The sequence below is a fragment of the Rhea pennata genome, chromosome 3 (assembly GCF_028389875.1).
Source record: "Rhea pennata isolate bPtePen1 chromosome 3, bPtePen1.pri, whole genome shotgun sequence".
NCBI classification, from domain to species: domain Eukaryota; kingdom Metazoa; phylum Chordata; class Aves; order Rheiformes; family Rheidae; genus Rhea; species Rhea pennata.
The window spans coordinates 74,761,400-74,781,641 of record NC_084665.1 but is presented as its reverse complement, the minus strand read 5'-3'; the positions used below and the strand labels follow the sequence as shown (position 1 = coordinate 74,781,641).

Below are 20,242 nucleotides of genomic sequence, written 5' to 3'. Positions count from 1 at the left end.
TAAGGAATAATGGAGAAAGAACAAAGGCATGAAAGTACAATAATTTGAAAAAATTAAGTTTTAGACCCAGAACCTTGAGGTGATTTGAAACCTTATTTGATGCCTGAACACCAGCGTGGCTTTGGACCTCGCCTTACCGAAGTTGTGCAAAAGTCATCCCAGATCTCAGGTACCAACCCAGTGCCTTAAATTGAAACCTCTTCTCCCCTCAGATATATATTATTATGGGTAAACAAGGTTTCAAAGAACATTCCAAATATGTATAATCCCAGATATTGTACACACATCCATTTCCCCCATTGTCTGTACTAAAACTAAGAGTTCTCAGCTATTTCCTTCAGTGAGCCTGCACTATCCTGAAAACTGTCATTAACTCCCAAGACACTGCTCAAGCCAGAGACAGCTGTTCTTGTCACTTTACCATAGAAAGTGCTTTACAGAAAGCACAGGGAAGCATAAAGCCTCTCATATATATGTTTACTTGACAGTATGTCAAATAATTCATTTGTCATTACATTAGAAAAATATATATGCTATGTATGTATTATTATTTGTATATAATTAGTGTACTAACTACATACTAACATTTGTATATAAAATGATATACTAGTGATATACTAATATTAGTATACAATGAAATACCGGTGCTGTAGTTTGAGAACCTTACTAGTTTAACTACATGTTAACTTACTACATTCTTTAAAATTTCTAAGACAATCCTTTTTGGATCGCTCATTTTGCAGTCTTTGCCCAAAACCTGGGCACTTCAGCAGGTGGAAAGCTATACTGACTCATTTCTCATTTCTCCTTGGTGAAGAAGCAATTCTCACCTTCTTCTAAAGTCATGCCTCTAAACAGCTCTGACCAAGGTCCTTTGCCAGCAGGAGACACTGCTCTGATTGACACTTCATACGCTGTGAAGCTGGACAGACCCTTCACTGTAAACCTGGTGTCACTAATGTTTGAAACAACTCGTTCCTCATCAGAGGAGTGCTGAGATGATACTTTCACGTCGTAGGTCCAGTTCTGCCAAGCGGATGGACCTGTGAGATGTAAACAATCACACTATTATAGACTGGATGACTGTAGCAAAAGACATGTAATCTTTGAGAAAACTAACTTAGAGACTCATTTCAAAATAATGCCAGTATCAGAGAAATTAGGAAAGGGATAAATTAAAAATTTACATTTCTCCAGGGAACTAGCTAGAGCAATGGCCCTTCCTCCTATGAAGGAATTTGCAGGAACCAAAATTTTCCCCAACTCGGCCTGGTGTCACTGTCTAAACACATATGCACAGAGGATAGAGGTCAAAGTACATTCACTGGTCAAAAGCCACTAGTGTGCATTTTCTGTGTGGTATCAGCAACCAGCTGTACTGCCACGCCACACAATACTTGAGGTGAAGCCTTGCTTAAAATCCCTTGGAAATAGTAAATTAATCAATTGACTAAAACAAACTTTTATTAATTTAGCCAGTTGTTTTATTGGCAAATTTGGGGTTAAAATTTTCACACTGAGGTAACTCCACATGTTCCAGCAGGATAAGCTACTGAAGTCACTAAAGCCCCACAGCCAACAGAGTCATCAGGAAAAGGAGAACCAGGAGGTTTTCCCTATAGAAAACAAAGGACCGATCTTTTAAGAAGAAGAAGTTGAACTTACTGGTCCCAATAGTGGGTTCAGGTGGTCCCCAGCTGATCACAGCTTGGTCCGATCCAAACAGCACCATGACAAGCCGAGGAGGTGTCGGTAAAGGAAAAGGTTGAGTTGATGCCCCATAAAAAAGCAAGTTGCCAAAGCCAAAGTACTCTGGATATGCCAAACTGCAATCTACTATGTACTCATTGAAGCTAGAGCTTCCCACTGAAGAGACCTCCTCATGGAAAACTGCCCTGCCATCTGTGACAGTAAATGTGTTATCTTCATAAACAAAGCTCTCCATGTTGTTAAGTGGCACGTGTGATCGCAATGTGTGAAATTCTGAACCATCCAGAAAACCCGACACAAAAGCCTGCTTTGTTTTGTTGAAGAAAATAAGTCTCTTAGTCTGGAAGTTAATCATGAAGTCTCTCAGAGCACTAGATTTTACAACTGGTGAAGCTGCAGAGGCAGCCTCAGCAAGGAGTGGAAGATTTGCTCTGTATATGCCATCCTCCAGGAGACAGAAGATATACCTGGCCACGGAGCAAAAAAGACCCATATAACTACAACACAAGAACTGCGTAGATAAGTCACAAATACTTTAACAGCTCATAGACCTGCCCATCTTTGCACAGACAATAGGAAAATGCTTTTGGTTCTATTACCATATGTCCTGTGAGAATTAAGCACATCATTTTTCACCTCCTGGGTATCTGGCTGGTGGATTTGAGAATATTCTTCCATAATACCTCAAGTGTTAGGTGCAGACATTTAAAATGCAAAGAGCTTAATATTCACAAAGCAGTGACTGTCTAAAAAGCCAAATTTCTGCACTGGAAATTCTTTATCTCCTCTGACAGCACCCACAGGAGAGAAAATGCAGAAAAGAATACTATACAGTTCCCTCTTTTTCTGACTGTTTTGTAATTTGTTACCATTGTATTTTTGTTTGGCTAAGGGAAGATTTTGAAACAGGAAATAGATGATTAACGAAGAAAATTAGAGACAAGCTTTATAGCACTTCTGACACAAAGTTCTCAAAAGAGGACACTTACCCGTTATAGGGATCAGCTATAACCTTCCTAGGGGACGTAACTAAAAGAGGAGTAACGTCTTCAGCTACCATGCAGTTCTCTACACGGCAGACGTATATCTAGGGAATCAGAAGAGAAACTGGTAATGCATTTGTTGGGAGCTTGCTAAAGAGCAAACAACCTGGTCTGAGATGCCTCCAGGGGCATGAGGCTGGAAACAAAACACCTTTCACACTCTTAGGTCCTTATAGGCTCCTGTGTTGTCAGTCACCCAAGTGAACCATCTGCCCAGTGTGGCAAGCATGGCCATGAGAACTTACCCCAAAAGAGCTGTAGGTCACTCTGCCCTTAATTGCCTGTCTCTAAGCTGGGGGAAAAGCCTGATCTTGGGGTCAGGCTTTAAGAAGGATCTGACAGGGAAGGCACAAGAGGGAAGGAAGCCCTCTCTTGATCCTGGCAGGGATCTCAGGACTTCTCTAACTTATAATGGCTTCAGAAAGCTCTGCTGTCAGTCTGCTGTCAGTCTGTTAATCTACACCTGCATTTGCATAGTTTTCTCACTGCCTCTCTTCTTTCTACAGGATGTTCCCTGAGTAATAGGAAAAAGGTCAGGAATGGCCAGAGGCTTGTGGAGAAAAAAAAAAAAAATCCCCCACTGCTCATTTAGGGCAGCTTTCTTGTGTCCATTGTGCGTTAGAGAAATAAGAAGGAAATGCAAAGTCTGGCCGTTAACATATATGACATTTTGTGAGTATTCAAGTTTATCAAGTGCAGGGTTGTGACCTATATTTTTACTTCAAGTTAAAGCAGTTGTAAGCTGAGCTGTCATCACTGGAATGACATTCTTTCCCTCTTGAACATTTTTTTTTCATTTATGAAGAGTATTATAATCAGTAACTACTTATGACACCACCTTTCTGAGACACAGTAGGAACTGAACAGGCAAGATGGAAAGCAGAGCAACAGAAATCAAGTCACTCATTCTGGGTATGACCTGGATGTGAAGTCAATCTCAAAAACAATGTAGTTGAAACCAAAGCTATTTCTTTCCTGAGAAGAAAAGTAAGACAAAGAACTAGAGTTCTGTATTGCCTGTTTACTTTAAATATGACCTGATATTCAAGCTTATTTCTCTATTTTAAATCTCTGAAATATGTGAATATTATTAAGCTAAAGAATGTATTTCTATACTTATATTTAGTGCATATGTAGCTATATAAAAATCAGACCTTCTCATGCAAAATAAATCACAGTAATGACTCATATGAAATAAGAAATTAATTAAGTCCCAGAGCCCTACCTTTTCATTCATGATAAAGTATATCCTCTGGTAAAGCCAGTCTACTGAGATTGATGTAATATTCCCCCAGCCAGCATAAAAGAGTGTTAGGTCAGATACATCAGACATATTTGCAGCACCTTTCATCCAGATAGAACTTCCCTCAGAAAAATAGACAACTTGCTGATAAACATTCACAGAAATTCCTAAAAATAAAAATATATGTGCACACATATAACACAAGAAATGAATTTCATTTTTTTCAGTTACTTTTGTCTAATTGCCTTAAAATGAGGTACTTTTCAATCTGCAATCCAACACGATTGGAAAAAAGGTTAACTGTTTCTCTCCTCCATGTCTAGTCTTCATTCAGATAATGAGGAAACCTTTCTGCGTGCTACCCAACGACATTACCATAGACAACTGCTCTTCAGAAAGGTGATTAGAGACAGGATAAATAACAAGCAGACCAGCTGATACTGAGTCCCCTTCCCCAGGGCAAAGAGATGCAATTTGCATCTCCTCACAGAGCACCATTCACTCTAATTCAAGTTAGACATTATCTGTACCGCAACATTACTATAAAAGGGTATTTAGTCTGGGGCACCATTCATTCTGCTGGAGTCTTTGAACTATGGTAGATAAACTCAGATTTCCGTAATGTCTCCAAGGACCAAATACGGCACCAGAGCAGATAAGAGAGATTAGAGTCATGGGCAGTTTCAGAAAACATCGTTGTCTGGTGATTTAGACTATTAAATGCCTAGTTACAAGACACGCTGCCCCAGACCTACTAACACAGCAGCACATTTTAGGCAGTATCCTTCGACTCTTCATGTAATTTAATCCTTTAGTTTAAACCAGTTTCCTTCTTCACATTCATGTTGAGAGAATATACTCATTAATAATAGGGAAACGCCTGGTTTGGCTTCATCTTATCTCATTTTAGATACCTACTGTGGAGAAGTTCGCCTCTGAAGTTCGCCTAGATTCAGTGAAGGAGAGATGGCACTCATCTCCTCACAATGTCCTTCACGTTAAACGAGTCGAGACAAGTCCTGAAAGTTTCTCTTTCTCCCCATTGGCTATAAAGGGAAGCTAGACACATTTTCAGCCTAGTTGAGGCATATTTTGTCCCTGGGAAATATAGAGGTCTAAGCTGTAATTAGGAGAGAATGGGAGAGCCTGATCTGATTTACCTGTAATATTGTGGTGTATCACATCGTTCTGCAGGCACTGGGCTGCTTCCAAGAAAGATTCCATATACCTCTTCCTCAAGGACTGGTTTCTGGATAGAAAGAGCCATTTTGCTTTTTCCTTAACTAACAAAAGGAGAAATTCAGAATTAAGGCAGATAATTGAAACACAAAGAATCTTGCTAACTTAGATACCTCATTAATATTTGTGAATGTATGCATGCGCTATACTTGCACCAGGAACGAATGACTAAAATTAAAACTCTCCAGGTGTTGAAAGTGGACTGAGTTATTCACCATTACAGTGCCCTCACACAGGGTGAAAATGTGCCACACACATTTCAGACCGTTATTCCCTGTAACACAAATGAGTCCCCAGCGAAGGGGGCGAAGCTGCCTTTCACTGCTGCAAATGAGACCCTACTGACTCCCAAGAAAACAGAAGCACTAAGACATCCATGTCCCCCCGAAATCCAGCGGAAGTGGGATATTTAGCCCACACACGCCCACACCCAGGTCTCTCTGAAAACCCCAGTCCAACCATAAAGTTATCCCATACAGCTGAGGAAGAGTAAAGCAAGTGTTTTTACTTCACGTATTTCATCATGCTAATTGGCAATTGTTTTAAGGAACAAGTAACCCAGTATTCAAGAAGTCCTCACAGGTAAAGGTTGATAACAGGATAATATTGCTATCTTCTTCAGAGCAAATAAACTTTAATTAAAAATAATATTTTTAAATAAATTCAAGGATTTTAAGGTCAAGAAGGAGAATTATTGACACGTAACCCGACTTCTTGCTTATACAGGCCCAAGTATCTTAAAAATCTCTGCTGCAAATCCATATCTTCTGTCTGAGCTATGCATAGCTCTAGAAAAGGCATCTGGCCTTGCTTCTGTATTTCAAATCCCTGAAAGTCTACCACATCCCCTCCTAAATCGCTTCATAAACTAATTACCTTCATTTTAAAGACTGGCGCATTATTTCAGGTCTGAATTTGGTTAATTTCAGTTTCTAAACAATCCTCCACATTTGTCTTTTTCCTCTGGTTTAAACTACTATCTGTTATCAGACAACAATTCCTTATATGGGTACCAGGAGATTGCTCAAATGCTATCTAAATTCTTTCCTGGATAATGTAGACATACGGAGCTGCACGCATCACATGATGCACATACTGCAAGTCATTTTGGTAATGATCTCGGAGTAGAGCACAAGAAATTAGTATCACTTCCTTATTTCTTTTCCATTTTTTTTCCTGATTCAGGTCTCAAATCTATGTAGCTCAGTATCTGAGATGCAATAAAAACATTTCTGAATGTAATACTGGCAGGAAGGATTGCTCCTACCTACATTATCACAGAAAGAAAGCACATACCGGTTGAACTCAGAGGAATGAGCCAATTGCAACCTATAAGGGCTTGCGTTTTCCTCCACCACCACCAGAAGGTGTTTTTGGAGGGAGAGTTGTTTGTTTGTTTTTTAACTTTAATTTGTTGCTGACTGACTTAACGAACACAGTCAGATGTACCAGTCTGGACACTACACAAATACTTACGGCTTAGACTCAGCCAGTCCTAGAGCAAATCCCCGTGGACTATGCAGATGAGCACATATCAGTGTGTTAGCTGATTTGAGTTAGTTACAAAACAATTTAATTCACCTTTTGAAAAGCATTAGTGAAGAGATAAATTTAATTTCTCCAGGTAATAGCTGAAGAGAAATGACTCAGGGGCAGAGTTAAAATGTTTGCTAGAATTTGGCTAACAGTCTCCAGGCGTTTGACAACCAGAAATCCAGGTGGATTTCTTCATGGGAGGTAGCAGTCTTTTGCTTTTTTTCTTAAAGATATATTTTGAAAACATTGATGTAATTCTCACACTCTTATCTTAACACATACTTCTCTCTGGCAAATAATTAACAGTTCAAAAGTTCTTTGAATGATACTCATAGTATACCATTCCTTTTATTATTAATAAGTAGGCATAGTAAAAAATAAATACAAGAATGAAAGAGTGTCAGAGAAAATTGATATGATTTCACATATTTGGCATGAGACAGCCGAGGACTTTTGACAAACTTAATACTATTAGAAGACACACATTCGCTTGCAACTGTTAAAAGTCTCACCCTGAAAATGAAAGTGTGACGTCTCAGTCACTGCCTCAGACCACTGAGGTGTTTTTCATCTGTAACACAATTCAAGCTGAATTTCTTTGGGTCTACTAGAATCTCAAGTTATTACTGTGATGTGTATTCCAGCAACGTCTACAGCCAAAGAACAGGACTCTCTGAAGTGCTATCAGCTCCTCCTCAGTATATGACTCCTGACTGTTTACAGTCTAAATATCACTCTTTTCTTCTGGGTACACCGCAACCCAGTGAATGTGACTTTGCCCCCAGGAACAGTCAGCGATAAGGACTCTGCTAGTCTTGTACCTTTGGATTCTGGAGTCGTGATATTGGCTTCTGCAGGTGGTCCAGCACCAGCCTCATTCACTGCTACAATACTGAACCTACAGGAAATAAATAAGCAAATAAAGTTTTTTGTTTGGGGTTATCTTTTGAAACACTGCCTGAAAAATGTATTATCTTTTTCAGAACTACAACACTTTTGGAGAAGTACTCTTCCTATTCCTCCTTTTGGAAACCATGTACTTAAATAAAATGTTCTGGGAAACTTATAACAAAAATAGAACCAACCATCTGAACCATCTGAATTGCCTGAATTCGAAAGATGGGGCAGCAACAACATCTGGTAAAGCAAAATGCCAAATGGGGCCTCAGATTCAGAAGGGCAACCCAGTTACACTTGAAATGAAGGTGTGCATTTACTTGTGCAAGTAGAATGCAGCCTTTTGTGTTCAATAAAAAAGATAGGAATTTTCCAGATGCATAAAGGACCAGAGAGGGTTGCTCTGTCACTCCTTGAATACACTGAAAACATGCCATGCAAGCTTAAAAAAGAAAGCTTCTGCAAAGAAAATCCAGCTCCCTGGCTCTATATCAAATTGCTTTTCCCTCCTCCCAATTTTAATTATTCCAAATGAGATGGCTGTTTATGTGGAAATAACTCCATCATCTGAATGTAGATACCCTTGGTTTTGGCAACAACATAAGTAGGGAGAGAATTTTGTACTCAAGAAGTGGAATTTGGGCATGCTGTACAATCCAGGCAGGAGCTGCTACTGACATACTTGGTTACTTCTTTTCATACCTGTAAGTGTTGTTTGGAAAGGTGGAGTAGAACTGAAAGCTATGCCCCCTTGATGCTCTCAGCAGTTCATGATTTTTGCTGGTCAAGAGCAAGTTATATCCAACAATCAATCCATTGGGAAAAAGTGGTGGAGACCAACTAACTTCAACAGTGTTAGGACTTGAACTCTGAATATCTTTAATGATAGGAGCTGTAGTAGGAGCTGCAAAAGAAAGAAGTAACTGAATCAGGAATGCCATTTAAGATATTAATTGTTTTTCATTTTTTAAATTCATGTCTATTCATTCATACTAATAAATATGATCAGGGATAGTAGTAATTCATACGTATTATATAAGCTGTTGAGAAGTTAGACATTAGGACCAGGACTGTTTCTAGATGATCATTCAAAACAGCTAGACTCCTTGCACATTGCAAAAGGCAAATAATTCCCACTTCGGGTGTGTAACCTTTCAACTCTTCACTCCCAAATGTATGCCTCACTCTGCTACGTGTGAGAGAGGGCACAACAGGCATAGTCTAGCCTGTGAGTCACTACCCTCTGTATCGAATGCAGCGGTCAGTGCTGCATCCTTACATTTTCACTGAAGCTTATTTGGCACCTATACAGTGACCTTCCCGTAGAAGGAAATAAAAAGACAAACCTAGCCTCACAAGAAGGTTCTTGATTTCTCACACAGCTAGGATCCCTACTATAATATACATGGAAGACTGCTGGGAGCCAAGTCTTCAGCCTCCATAGACCTTCCCCAGTATTGTATTCCCTGGTCAGATGGGTTTATCACAGTCCATGAAGTACAAACCCTGAAGTTTTATTCATTCCTTCAACCTTCAATCCTGATAGCTTGTTTTTCTTTATTTTCCTGAGCAGAAGATGCAAGATGAAAATGAAAAAAGTACATATTTTCTCTAGGGTTATGGAACAAAGCTTTAGTAATTATTTCAGTATTAATCTCAGTGAAGCTGGAAAACAGAAAGATTGGAAAGCTGGAGAATATGGATGATTTCAAAGGGATTATGTTCACTATGCCATGGAACACAAAGTTGTGACACCTTCCCTAGTGCCTCATTGGAGTGCACATCTAGTTTTTAAAATGAAACTGTGCACGTATCACCAACAGGAAGGAATTTGTATCTTGACAATAACTTCTGTGCAAGATTCCTGATTGGAAACCATTTCTTATCTCAGTTCTATGAAATGTTGATCATAATCATGATGTCACATATTTTCCGTAAGACAATAAAGTACCAGGAAATTATATTAAAATTGGGCTTTTTTTCCCATGATAAGAATACTGCCACCTTTTCCTCTTTCTCATCATGATGTCTTGGTTAAGGAACATTGTTTATAAGCCTTTTTTGTCTCTCATAACAGGGTGCTGGGAGTTTCCTATCTTTCTGTTGTAGATCTACAGATTTTAAAGTGTAAGCATATTAAAAGACATGTCATAATCAACATTTCAGCAACAGTTAACCTCCATGGATGTTTGGGAAAAAATGTGTGTATTCTACTCAAAGAGCTCATGTGTATAATTATGCATAAAAGTATACAATGTGCTCTCACAATTTTGACCGTGTACTTTTCTGGGTATGTGTTTAAAACTAAAAGAAGGAAACAGTCCTAAATCTTTTAGCCCAAATAAAAGAACCTGTAGTATTTTAGTTCAGTCTTCTGTAGCTACCAAGCAGACAACATGCATATGCTTCTGAAGATTAAGCCTCAGTGTTTTCTATTAAACAAACAAGGAAACCTAAATGTTTCTGACAGGGTCTTGAAAGATGTTACTAATAGCGCAGTTCGTTACCTCCAAAAGCATGTGTCCGATAACTGGGACTCGATGGAGAATGGAGCTGCAGCTGAGATGTGATGATCCAAACCACTCGAAACACGTATTCTGTGAAGGCTTGAAGGTCTTTGACTGCATATGAAGTTTCAGATACTACCTAGACCAATGCAGACATACAGTCATTTTCTTCCTCCATTCTGTAGCTGTTACGTAAGGTGTTATCAGACCAAATAGCTCTGGTACAACAACATACATATTTAGGGATATTAAAGCTCAGCATCCTAAATTTAAATAGGAAGAAATTCTGGGAGATATTTTCACCACAGACATTGACTTTTCTTTGCTTCAGAATCTTTTCCCTTCTCTTTTCTTCAGAACAAAGCATGAAATCTAAATGATGATTGGATGGATGAAAGGATGAATAATAGTAAATTTGAAGGATAAGGCAAAAAAGCAAAAATAATAATACATTACACGCAATGTCTTTTAAGCTTTTGATATGTATACTAAAGGTTTAAGATTCAAAGGCTTCTGGATAGCATGATATATGTATGTCTTGAAGTCATCACTCTCCATTATTTCAACAATAGTTGATTCTAAAGAACTTCCTACTTAGCAAATGATCTTTAACTGTGATTTTTTGACTCTAACTTGCCATGCTCAATAAACTGGTGTGACAGATACAATGGTGAGATAACAGGCAAACAGCTGACACAATAAAAAACATCACGTAAGAATGACCATACAGAACAACGATCCGTCTGCCCAAGTATTGTGTCTTTGACGAGAACCAAAAGTAGATCTCCAGGGAAAAAAATATAAGAATGAAGAAAGCCTACAGGAATATTTCTCCAGAATACTCTCAGTCTTAGCTTTTTAAGAGCATGGATCAACAGGTAACAGCAGCAATGTTTCTGTTTAGTAGGACTGAGGGTGGGGTGCCATTAATTTATCCAGTCACTTTTTGAACTCCTTAAAATTTTAACTTCTACATACGTCAGGATGCAACTGAATACCTTAACTACACATTCTGTGAGGAAATACCTCTGTCTGCATGTTTTGAACCTGCTTGTTTCTATCAAGGTCCCTACTTCTTACATTGGAAAAGACAGGAAATAATTGTCCACTTCTCAGCTTCTCCATGCTACTCGTGATTTCATAAACCTCTGCCATGTGCCTAACATAATACCCATTTTTTTCTAACATAAAGCAAAGAGCAGAGACAACAAATACAGCCAGTGCACTACAAGTACACAAACAATCCTAATACATTTCACCTTTCTTAGCCAACTGTTACAAAAAAGATAAAGGAACCAGTTCATTCACATTCAGCCACTTCTGCTTCAAATTCTGTTCTTTACTCTCTTCCCTCTCATCTTTTTAGATATGATTGCACTTTGTTAATAATTGTCATTATTTTCCAATGAAACAGGACTGCAATATAAATAAAACGAGTCCATTTCCTTGCAAAGCAAAGGTAATTTCCCTTCTTTACCTCTGTGTACCTCCAGTCTCCAGGGAGCTGGCTGAACTTCCACTGAATGATATATTTCACCCCAGAGATGTTAGCTGGTTTCCATCCTAATGTCACATTGTGGCTTCCAATGATAGATGCAAACGGTGCTCTAGGCTTGTTCAAATAGTCTAGAGAGAAAATACAATAATGTGTTAATGGTGAAAACACATTACCTTACTCCTTAGAGCTGTGAAGCCAATAAAAATACAGAAAAGAGTATATTCAAAATGTTGTAGAATAAATCTCAAGAAACAAGTCAAACACATAGGTCTGATAAGCAATCCAGCTAATAAATGTGACCATAGCTCTGCACTTGGGTAAGTGCCCCTTTAGTCATAGGTACTTAGTAGATTTTTAATGAGTAGAAAACTAGAGAAGGTATGAGAGATTTCTGAAGACAAGATTTGCAAAAAACCTATTTCAATAGCACTATATTGCCCTAATTTTTCCCACGTAAGTCATAGGAGCTTTAGTCAGTGGTTGCAACAGAAGCAGTCAGATCAAAGAGGAGTGCTCTACAAAGCACTATCTTAAACAGTTCAAGTTGGATTCAGAAGGTCACATGTTCACCAGGGTGGGGGGAGAACAGTTTTACTGTAAGACAGTTAATTTCATTATATTTGCCAAAAGGAAAAAAGGGGAGAGTGGTAATTTTTTGATGAACTAAAAAAAAGATAAGACATTCCTGATTTTTTTCAAATAAATCCAGGTAGTGGAGCAAAAGTGTACTCTCAAAACTGAATACATCAAGCTGTGAATCAAACTCAGCAATACATTTAGACTTACTCTGTACTTCAACACCATAAGCATCTTCTGCACGGCTACAGCCAAACTTGCAGGAAACTCTCTGTTTAGGATACAGAACTCACTGGTTAGGTTTGAGTAAATGTGGTCTCCTACTAGATGTATGAAGACACTTTTTGAATACATACCAATCCTGTGCAAATGGTTATGTTCATTCTAAAAAAATAACAGAATCACAAAACTCACTTCAAATATTCCACCAATTTCAGCGGGCACTAAATTAAGGTCTTTGTTATCCCCTTGTGGAAGGGGCAAACATGGGGTAATTAAAGTTGGGAATAGACTTCTATGATAACCACAGAGTTTGGAAAAAATGTTTTTTTAACTTGATAATGATATAGTCTATATGTTGGGTTTCACTCTTTCCCACTTTGAATATCTCCTATGAACGTACTTCCCATGAATTTTCAAATTGTTGCAAAAAGTACTTTTTCAGAGCAGCTCTGACCAACTCACACTTCCTTGGAGAAGTTACTCTCAGCCTACAGGCTGCAATTATAACAAAACCCCAGAGCAGGGACTTCTCCACCTTTGCATCCTAATAATTCAAAGAATATTCAGTTTAGGGAGGGAAGACACATAGTGTTACCTTGCCTTATAGATGAAGAACTAAAGAAGAGGTGGAAACGTTTTACAAAAAGGATCCTAGTAGCTTAAAAATAACTTATAAGACTGAGTCTCCTGAACGCCTATACAAAAGCAAAGGTTTCAGCTTTTTGTAGACAGGCATTTTATTTGGGCTCATTTATTCTGTGAGTTGATTTGGTCTATAAAACTTGAAGTTCGTGTCATAGAGCAGCCACCTTTCAAGTGATAATTAACCTTTAGATCATTCAGAGGCAATTCATTATATTAAGTGGTTGGATATTTTTTGATTGCTCTCTTCCTTTGATTCTAGGAGATACACTTCCAGCACCCTATAGAAACTGGTAAGACAAGTTTTTCCAAACAATTCACTCACGGATGCAGCTGAGATTAATATATTTATAAACTAGTTTATAAATATATTCCGACACATATTATCTCAAATCCAGACAACAAGTGCCAAGTGCAAGCATTTAAAGAATTTTCCATATGTTTTCATACCTAGAGGAATAAAACATCAAGTAAATACAACAAATACAATAAAACAAGTAAATACAATAAAACAATAAGTAAAATATCATAAATAACAACAAACAAGAAGAACAAAACAACAATATCATGATACTAAGTAGGCAAAGGTTTGGGTATTAGCAGATATCAGTTATCAGCTATAAATTGGAGCTTTCCTTTACATCCAAGAAATGTTTATTTTGTAGAGGGTGGTGTCCTCAGAGCTACATGCTGACTCATAGCACTTTCAGCTCCTTTCGATACAATCATTTTCCAACCATTCGTCTTTTTTTCAAGTTTTTCTTTCTCCTTCTGATCTTTGTCAGAGCCCTAAATCCAATTTTTGCTTGAAGAAAGAGGATTATTGAAACTCCTACCCTTAGAAATTTTGAGAAAAATTTGCCATCTGCTGTCCCTGAAAGCAATAAATCCTCATATATTCTCCATCCATAAGAACTGCCCCTTTATAAGCCAGCTTCTGATGCCCTTTCTCCCGAATGCTCCCACTGAAATCAGTGGCATGCCTCTCTTTCTAGAAGAGAGGCAATATTCAACAGAAGTAATACTACCAGACTTGAGTACCAAGGTATAGTTCCACCATAGTGCTGAGCCAATACAAAGAAGTCCCACTCTGATGTCTCCTCCTCTCCCCTGCAGATTGCTATGACCTCTGCATGCACTGGTCTGGTGCTCGCCTGACCACATAGGAAGACAGTTCAGCCACCTGATCCAGCAGAAAGATAATCCAGCAAAAAAACCCTTACAGGGTCAGTGAGTTGAACTAACATATTGTGCAGCCAGAAGGGGAAGGGGGAAAAAAAATCAAACTAGTTCCTTGTTGCTACAAAGTAAGTTGATTATTCCTTGGATTGTTCCTGCTCTCCAAAATAAATAGTGAATTTTAAAACCATTGTCATGTTCAGAATTTCACAGATTAAAAAGCAATCAAAAAGAAAAAAAAATCCTTTTCATCAAGTTTTCCAGCCTCCCAATATGCTTGTGTTGTACTTGGGATTCTCTCCAGCTCCTCCATCTCTAACTTGAAGCATGTAGACCCCATTAGAGACAGTTTTCGTACTGAGGTCTCAACAGTCCCAACCAGAATCCTGCAATCATCTCATCACCGTCCTATCCTACACACCATGTTCATGTTAAGAGATCCCAGAAAGGCACTGTCTTTTTAGCAGCAGCACTTTGTTGACTCGTGCTTATCGCTCTAAATGCCAGTCCATCTGCAGCACAGATGGACCAGGCCTTGCACATTTTTAGGTCCCTTTTTAAGGGCAACACATTGGTCCTTATTGAATTGCATTTTACTTATTTTAGACCCTTTCTCCAATCAAAAGAAATGTTTTGTATTCTAGTCTAGCTCCCACTCCTCCCCAGGCTGGTGTCATATCAGACTTAATAAGCATTCTCTCTGGTTTATTGTTCATGTTATTAATGAAAAATTGAATAGGACAAACCTCTTGTGAGAGCCTAGAAAATAGTTTAAATGAATCTGTGCTATGTTCCATACTGGTATGATCAGAATGCTTTGTTTAAGGCAATAATATTTTTATATAGCAGTCTTCAATGCCAACATGTCCTTAGTCACCATGCTAGAAAGAAACGATTATATATTCAAATACTTTTCTCATTCTTCAGTTTTACAGAGTGCAAAATAATTAGAGACTTAGATTCATGAATTTGTGTGTCTACATTATGTTTCTTATCACTGTATGAGCATTGTAAGTGAACCTTTTTTAAAAAAAAAATGATTTTTAAGTTTGTATTGATCTGATGGCACCTAACTTACCTCACATTCTCTGGTATATGTCTTGTTCTGCCAACATACAAATTGAAAAAACACAGGATTAGCATAAATACAGAGTATTTCAAACAGATAATATCAATAACTTACAAATTTCTTACAGTGAAAGGTACACTATGAAACTTTAACATTGGTAAATAATGAAAGAAGAAAAACCCACACCTGAAAAATCTCAAAGTCAGCACAAAAATGATGCCAAGGCAGATGAGCTTCAGTTGTTCAAGAAAAAGATTCAGAAAAAGAACAGTTTAAAAACTTCCATGGCAGTTGTTCCAAATCTGTGCTAATTCATCTGGTTTGGTTAAAGCAAGAAATCAATCTAGTAAAATGCAGATGTAAATGCAGCACATGCCTTAAGTTTGAGATAGGCCCTAGAAAGGCAAAATCCTGAAAAGTACTAGATTGCCTCAGAATCTGGATAAGAGCTTGAGCTTAATGAACTCTTAAGCATCTCCACAATTTGACAAACAGAACAAAAGTTTTCAAAGTTACAGGTAACTCCTATAGCAAGAATTATGAGTTTCCAAATAGAGAAATTATACACGCACTGGGGAAGGGGCGGAGGGGAAGACATTACCTCTTTTATCATAGAAACATTGGTCTGCTTACATTTTGCATGCCTACCCTTGGATAATGTAATTGATGGATTCGAGGCAAGTGCTGTGAAACCACAACCAAGGCAATACTCACACACTGCAGTGGGCAGTTGTCTTGCACCGTTGCATTCCAAAAGTGACATCCTTCTGTGCACTGCAAAGAAAGAAGGTGACTTTCAAGATTTGAAAAGGACTTTAAAAACCATACTTTTAAAGAGCAAGAATGCTTTATTGTTAAGGGTATGAGGATTATATTTAGGGAACCTGAATTCAGTTTCCCATTGAGTATGACCAAGTAATTTTATTTCTCCATGCCCTGATTCCTTATAAAACTGCATATATATATATATATATATATATATATAGTATATGTAAACTGTCTATATATGTTTTTATTTATATAGCTTTTATAATATATATATATAAAAAAACCACAAATTTGGGATTTATAACTCTTTCCTAATTCAGAACATTGTAATAAGAACATTAGATATAAAAAAGATGAGATAATGGGGTTACATTCATAGGGTTACCTCTATATATAACCATAGAATTGGTAAGGTTGGAAGGGACCTCTGGAGATCATCTAGTCCAACCCCCCATGGAGTAGCAGAAAAAAAAAAAATCTTTCTTAGAGCTTGCTTTATGCAAAATAGTAGATGCTCAAATATACTTCTGGCTCCAATAAAGACTGATATCATCTGTACTGAGAAGACTGAAAGATGCCTAAGAGGCCTGTGACTATCACCTGGGGAGAACACTTATCTTTACACAGGCCTTGACACTGGGCTGATGCGAAGCCCCAGGCGCAGAAGATCTGGCTAAGCCAATCCTTGCGCCACCCTTGCTCTGGGAATGAGGCACCCAGCCGGCCGTGATGCGTGCGCCCAATGCTCCATCTCTCCCTAACTAAACTGTATTTTACCACTTGTTCCCTGGGGGGAAGTTACAAATTTGCAAATGTAAAATTCTGTATGATGCATGGCCAAGTACAGCCAAAAGCCATTTGTCCAAGCTCCATACTCTCCAACAGGCACAGCATAGGCTTTAAAACCAGGAGATTTAGAAGATGTAATATATATCATGTGCTTTGTATTTGCTGTTAAACATTTCTTGCTCGTTCTGTCCTTTTCTTAAAGGTCACATGCTTTTATCTTTTAAAACGGAAGCTGGAATGAATAACCAGAAGCAGGGAGTTCTGACATTAAATATTGCAAAGTTTCATGAAAAAGAAAAAAAAAGAAAAAAAAAAAGACTTGATAATGCTGAGCAAACATTCACAATAACCTAAAGAGGCAAGCTGATGTTGCTATGTATTGTCATGACAACATAGCCTTTTATGGTCCCAGGATCATAAATTACCCAACCTCGCTAGATACCAGCTGCTGAGAGGCTGCTTCCCACTAGTTTCTGTGGAAAATATCGATGAATTCTCCACAGCTCTTCAAAGAATATGTATAACTACCAGCGTGAATTGCATTTGAAAACTGAGCTGCAAGAACATCAGCTAAAGTTCTTACAAGAATGCTTCTATGGAAAGGTCAAGTTAAGCTAAAGAGCCTCCCTCTACAGAGACAAATATTTGAAATCCTACAGAACTCTAAAACAAAGTTTCAACAGTTGTCATTTTGTGTTTCCTCCCATCAAATCCATGAGAAAACAAAATAAGCAATACTTCCTTGTACAAGGCCAGCCAAATACAACAGAGTTCATGATATGCATTTTTGGAGGGAACGCTGGGTTTGACCCATTTTCTCAAAAATGACTGGACTGTGAATTTTGTAGATCAGAGATCTCAACAGGACTCACAGACACCAACTCTCTATTACCCAAGGCTTTCTTTAAACAAAGAAGGGAGTTGTCTATTCAATAATTTGAACCAAATCTAATCATGCTACTTAATGACTTATGCCAGACAGAGAACTGTACACATTTACAAGAAGTTTTTGACAATATGATCATTGTACCCAGGTTATTCAAATAGCAGTGACATAAACTACCGGTAATTAACAAAGCAAATCATTACTCACCGCCCCAGTGATGTCACTGACATTGCAAAGATTATTAATTCCAAGTTCTCCTTCCTATAAGAGAAATATTTACATTTTTACAATAACAAAATGTTTTCCCAAAATTCTTTGATTAAAATATACTAAAACATTAGTTCCTTGTATAACAAATTTTCCTTGGTTAATGTTTCTTCATATGAAGGAATATATTAGTGACACACCAGTAGCTTCTTACTTGAGACTAATTTGAGAGTACCATCAAAACAAAGAAGTTCACAGAATCAACTGGTGCTAATTAAATTATCTCAGGTAGGAATTTAGCCCTAATCTCCTGATTATGCTTCACTAATCATGAATGCTTCATAAATATATTGGGCATAAATAACAAAGCAAAGTGGTCTGACCTCTTGGGAGCAGAAAGATTTTCCTTTAAGCTAAATGCCTTTTGTCTGGCCTCCTTTTGAAGGGGATTTATGCAGCCATATGGTGACCCTGCCGCCTTCTCTTGCCAAAAGTACTTTAGAGCAAAGGTGCCTATTCTTTCACAACATCATTCAAAGGGTGTAAAACCGATCACCTCCTGTGAAGTGCAAATGCTTTGGGGATGTATCTAGCAGCCCCCAAGGAGCTGGATGTTAGGTCTTAAGTTTGGTCCTGCAAGCAGGTAAGAACGTGCTTAACAAGACAACTCTCAGGAAGAAATTTTCAGCATAACGTGACAACAGTTAAGAACCCCCAGCTTCATGCAAAATGTCGCAAAGCAAACGCAAGCACACAAGTACATTTGGAGGAGAAAAATGAGATTTACAACTCTCAGGCTCCGAGATTATCTTTTCCTCATGTTCACTGAACATGACTACCATTTGCCCGTCTTTCAAAGCTGATAGGAAGAGCAAACTGCTTCTTCTTCTGAATTAATTTAAGCTTAAATCAAAGAATCCCCTTTAAAGCCATCATTGCGTGCGAGGCTCCAATCAAGGATGGCAATTAGCTCTTTCACTGGTGCCAGATTTGACTGTGGCTCTGAAGCAGTTTTAAAGGAACTGTCAGACAAATATCTGAAAAAAAATAGAGCAAGTGAGAGTCCTCTGCAGCAGTTTTACAGAGCTAATTAGCCCCAGGGCACAAAATGTCCTTTTCACAGAGCAAAGGTACATGGTCTTCTAGACAACATCAACATCTAGGGCAAATAGAAACAAGCAGGTAACTTCTGAAAGTCTGAAACAGAATTACTGTTTGGATTTTAGAGTTTTTGCTTATCTTTGTTATGCATCAGTAGAAGGAAGAATAATGAATTCCACTCCACTACTCAAAGGAACACTAAGAAAGCATAACATCAAGGCTTTAGCAGCTTACTTTCCTTCTTAAAGATATAGCCACAATTAAAAACATGGACAATTTAAAAGAGAAGCTGGAACCAGTCCAGGATATTTATGCAAGCCACAGACCCCTCCCCGATTTCTTATAATTTTCCTATTTTTACATAAGAAAAGTGGTAGACTAGACAGCCACAATTAAAGTGAATATACTGAAAGGACAAAGGGCTTCCCCCTCCATCATCCAGTAATTTCAGCAACTATTGGAATAGAATGTACAAAATAAAAACCTTGCAGTCTGATGAATGTGGTTTTTTTCCCCTTACAGGGTTCTCTACAAATTCAAATGTAAAACGTAACTTCTCAAGCTCTGCTATTACTCAAATACATTTTTAAAAAACAATTTCAAAAATATTATTTGTAAAGGAAAATTCTGATAGAGCTAACAACCACCTACATTCCAAAAATTATGTATAGTTTTTTTTTTAAACTTACCAGGTTGCTTGTACAGAGGTTTTGACAATTTTTTGAGAAAGTACAGTACACTGCAGAAATCCATACATAGTGAAAAACAGCAAGTCTGTTTAGCAGGAGATTCCACAGGCAAATGTTCCTCATAACTTAAACAAGTTCATCTGGCAGCCTGATACTTTCCTTGATTCAGCCATACAAATTCCTTTAAGTCTAGATGGCGGAGACCCAACCGTGAAATGTCTACATTTCAATTTATTAAATATTTTTTAAATCCCTGTGTACAGTCCATTCCTTCTATAACTTTTCAGCTTCCTGGAGCACTTGTCTTGAAATTACGCAACATCTATTTCATAGTTTCTTATTAAACCACTGGAACAAAAGAGGCGACCAATGAAAATCAGTGTATCTCCTTACATAAATGTCATTAACATGAAGAGGAAACTAAGCAAAATGTTTTTAATC

General features: G+C 37.9%; 1 protein-coding gene across 1 annotated transcript in view; it reads right to left on the bottom strand.

Moving 5' to 3' along the window:
* ROS1 (ROS proto-oncogene 1, receptor tyrosine kinase) overlaps positions 1-19,924 on the bottom strand; it is a 75,476-nt gene extending 55,552 nt beyond the window's left edge. Inside the window, exons 1-14 of the mRNA XM_062573068.1 lie at positions 19,802-19,924; positions 18,012-18,065; positions 16,076-16,135; positions 15,371-15,397; positions 12,460-12,520; positions 11,653-11,801; positions 10,176-10,314; positions 8,371-8,572; positions 7,593-7,669; positions 5,157-5,279; positions 3,979-4,163; positions 2,700-2,797; positions 1,666-2,177; positions 831-1,043 (exon numbers count right to left, since the gene is read on the bottom strand). Of these exons, the coding sequence (XP_062429052.1) occupies positions 831-1,043; positions 1,666-2,177; positions 2,700-2,797; positions 3,979-4,163; positions 5,157-5,279; positions 7,593-7,669; positions 8,371-8,572; positions 10,176-10,314; positions 11,653-11,801; positions 12,460-12,520; positions 15,371-15,397; positions 16,076-16,135; positions 18,012-18,065; positions 19,802-19,924 (2,023 nt within the window). The remainder of the gene's footprint in view (positions 1-830; positions 1,044-1,665; positions 2,178-2,699; positions 2,798-3,978; positions 4,164-5,156; positions 5,280-7,592; positions 7,670-8,370; positions 8,573-10,175; positions 10,315-11,652; positions 11,802-12,459; positions 12,521-15,370; positions 15,398-16,075; positions 16,136-18,011; positions 18,066-19,801) is intronic.
* Between the last annotated feature and the right edge of the window lie 318 nt (positions 19,925-20,242).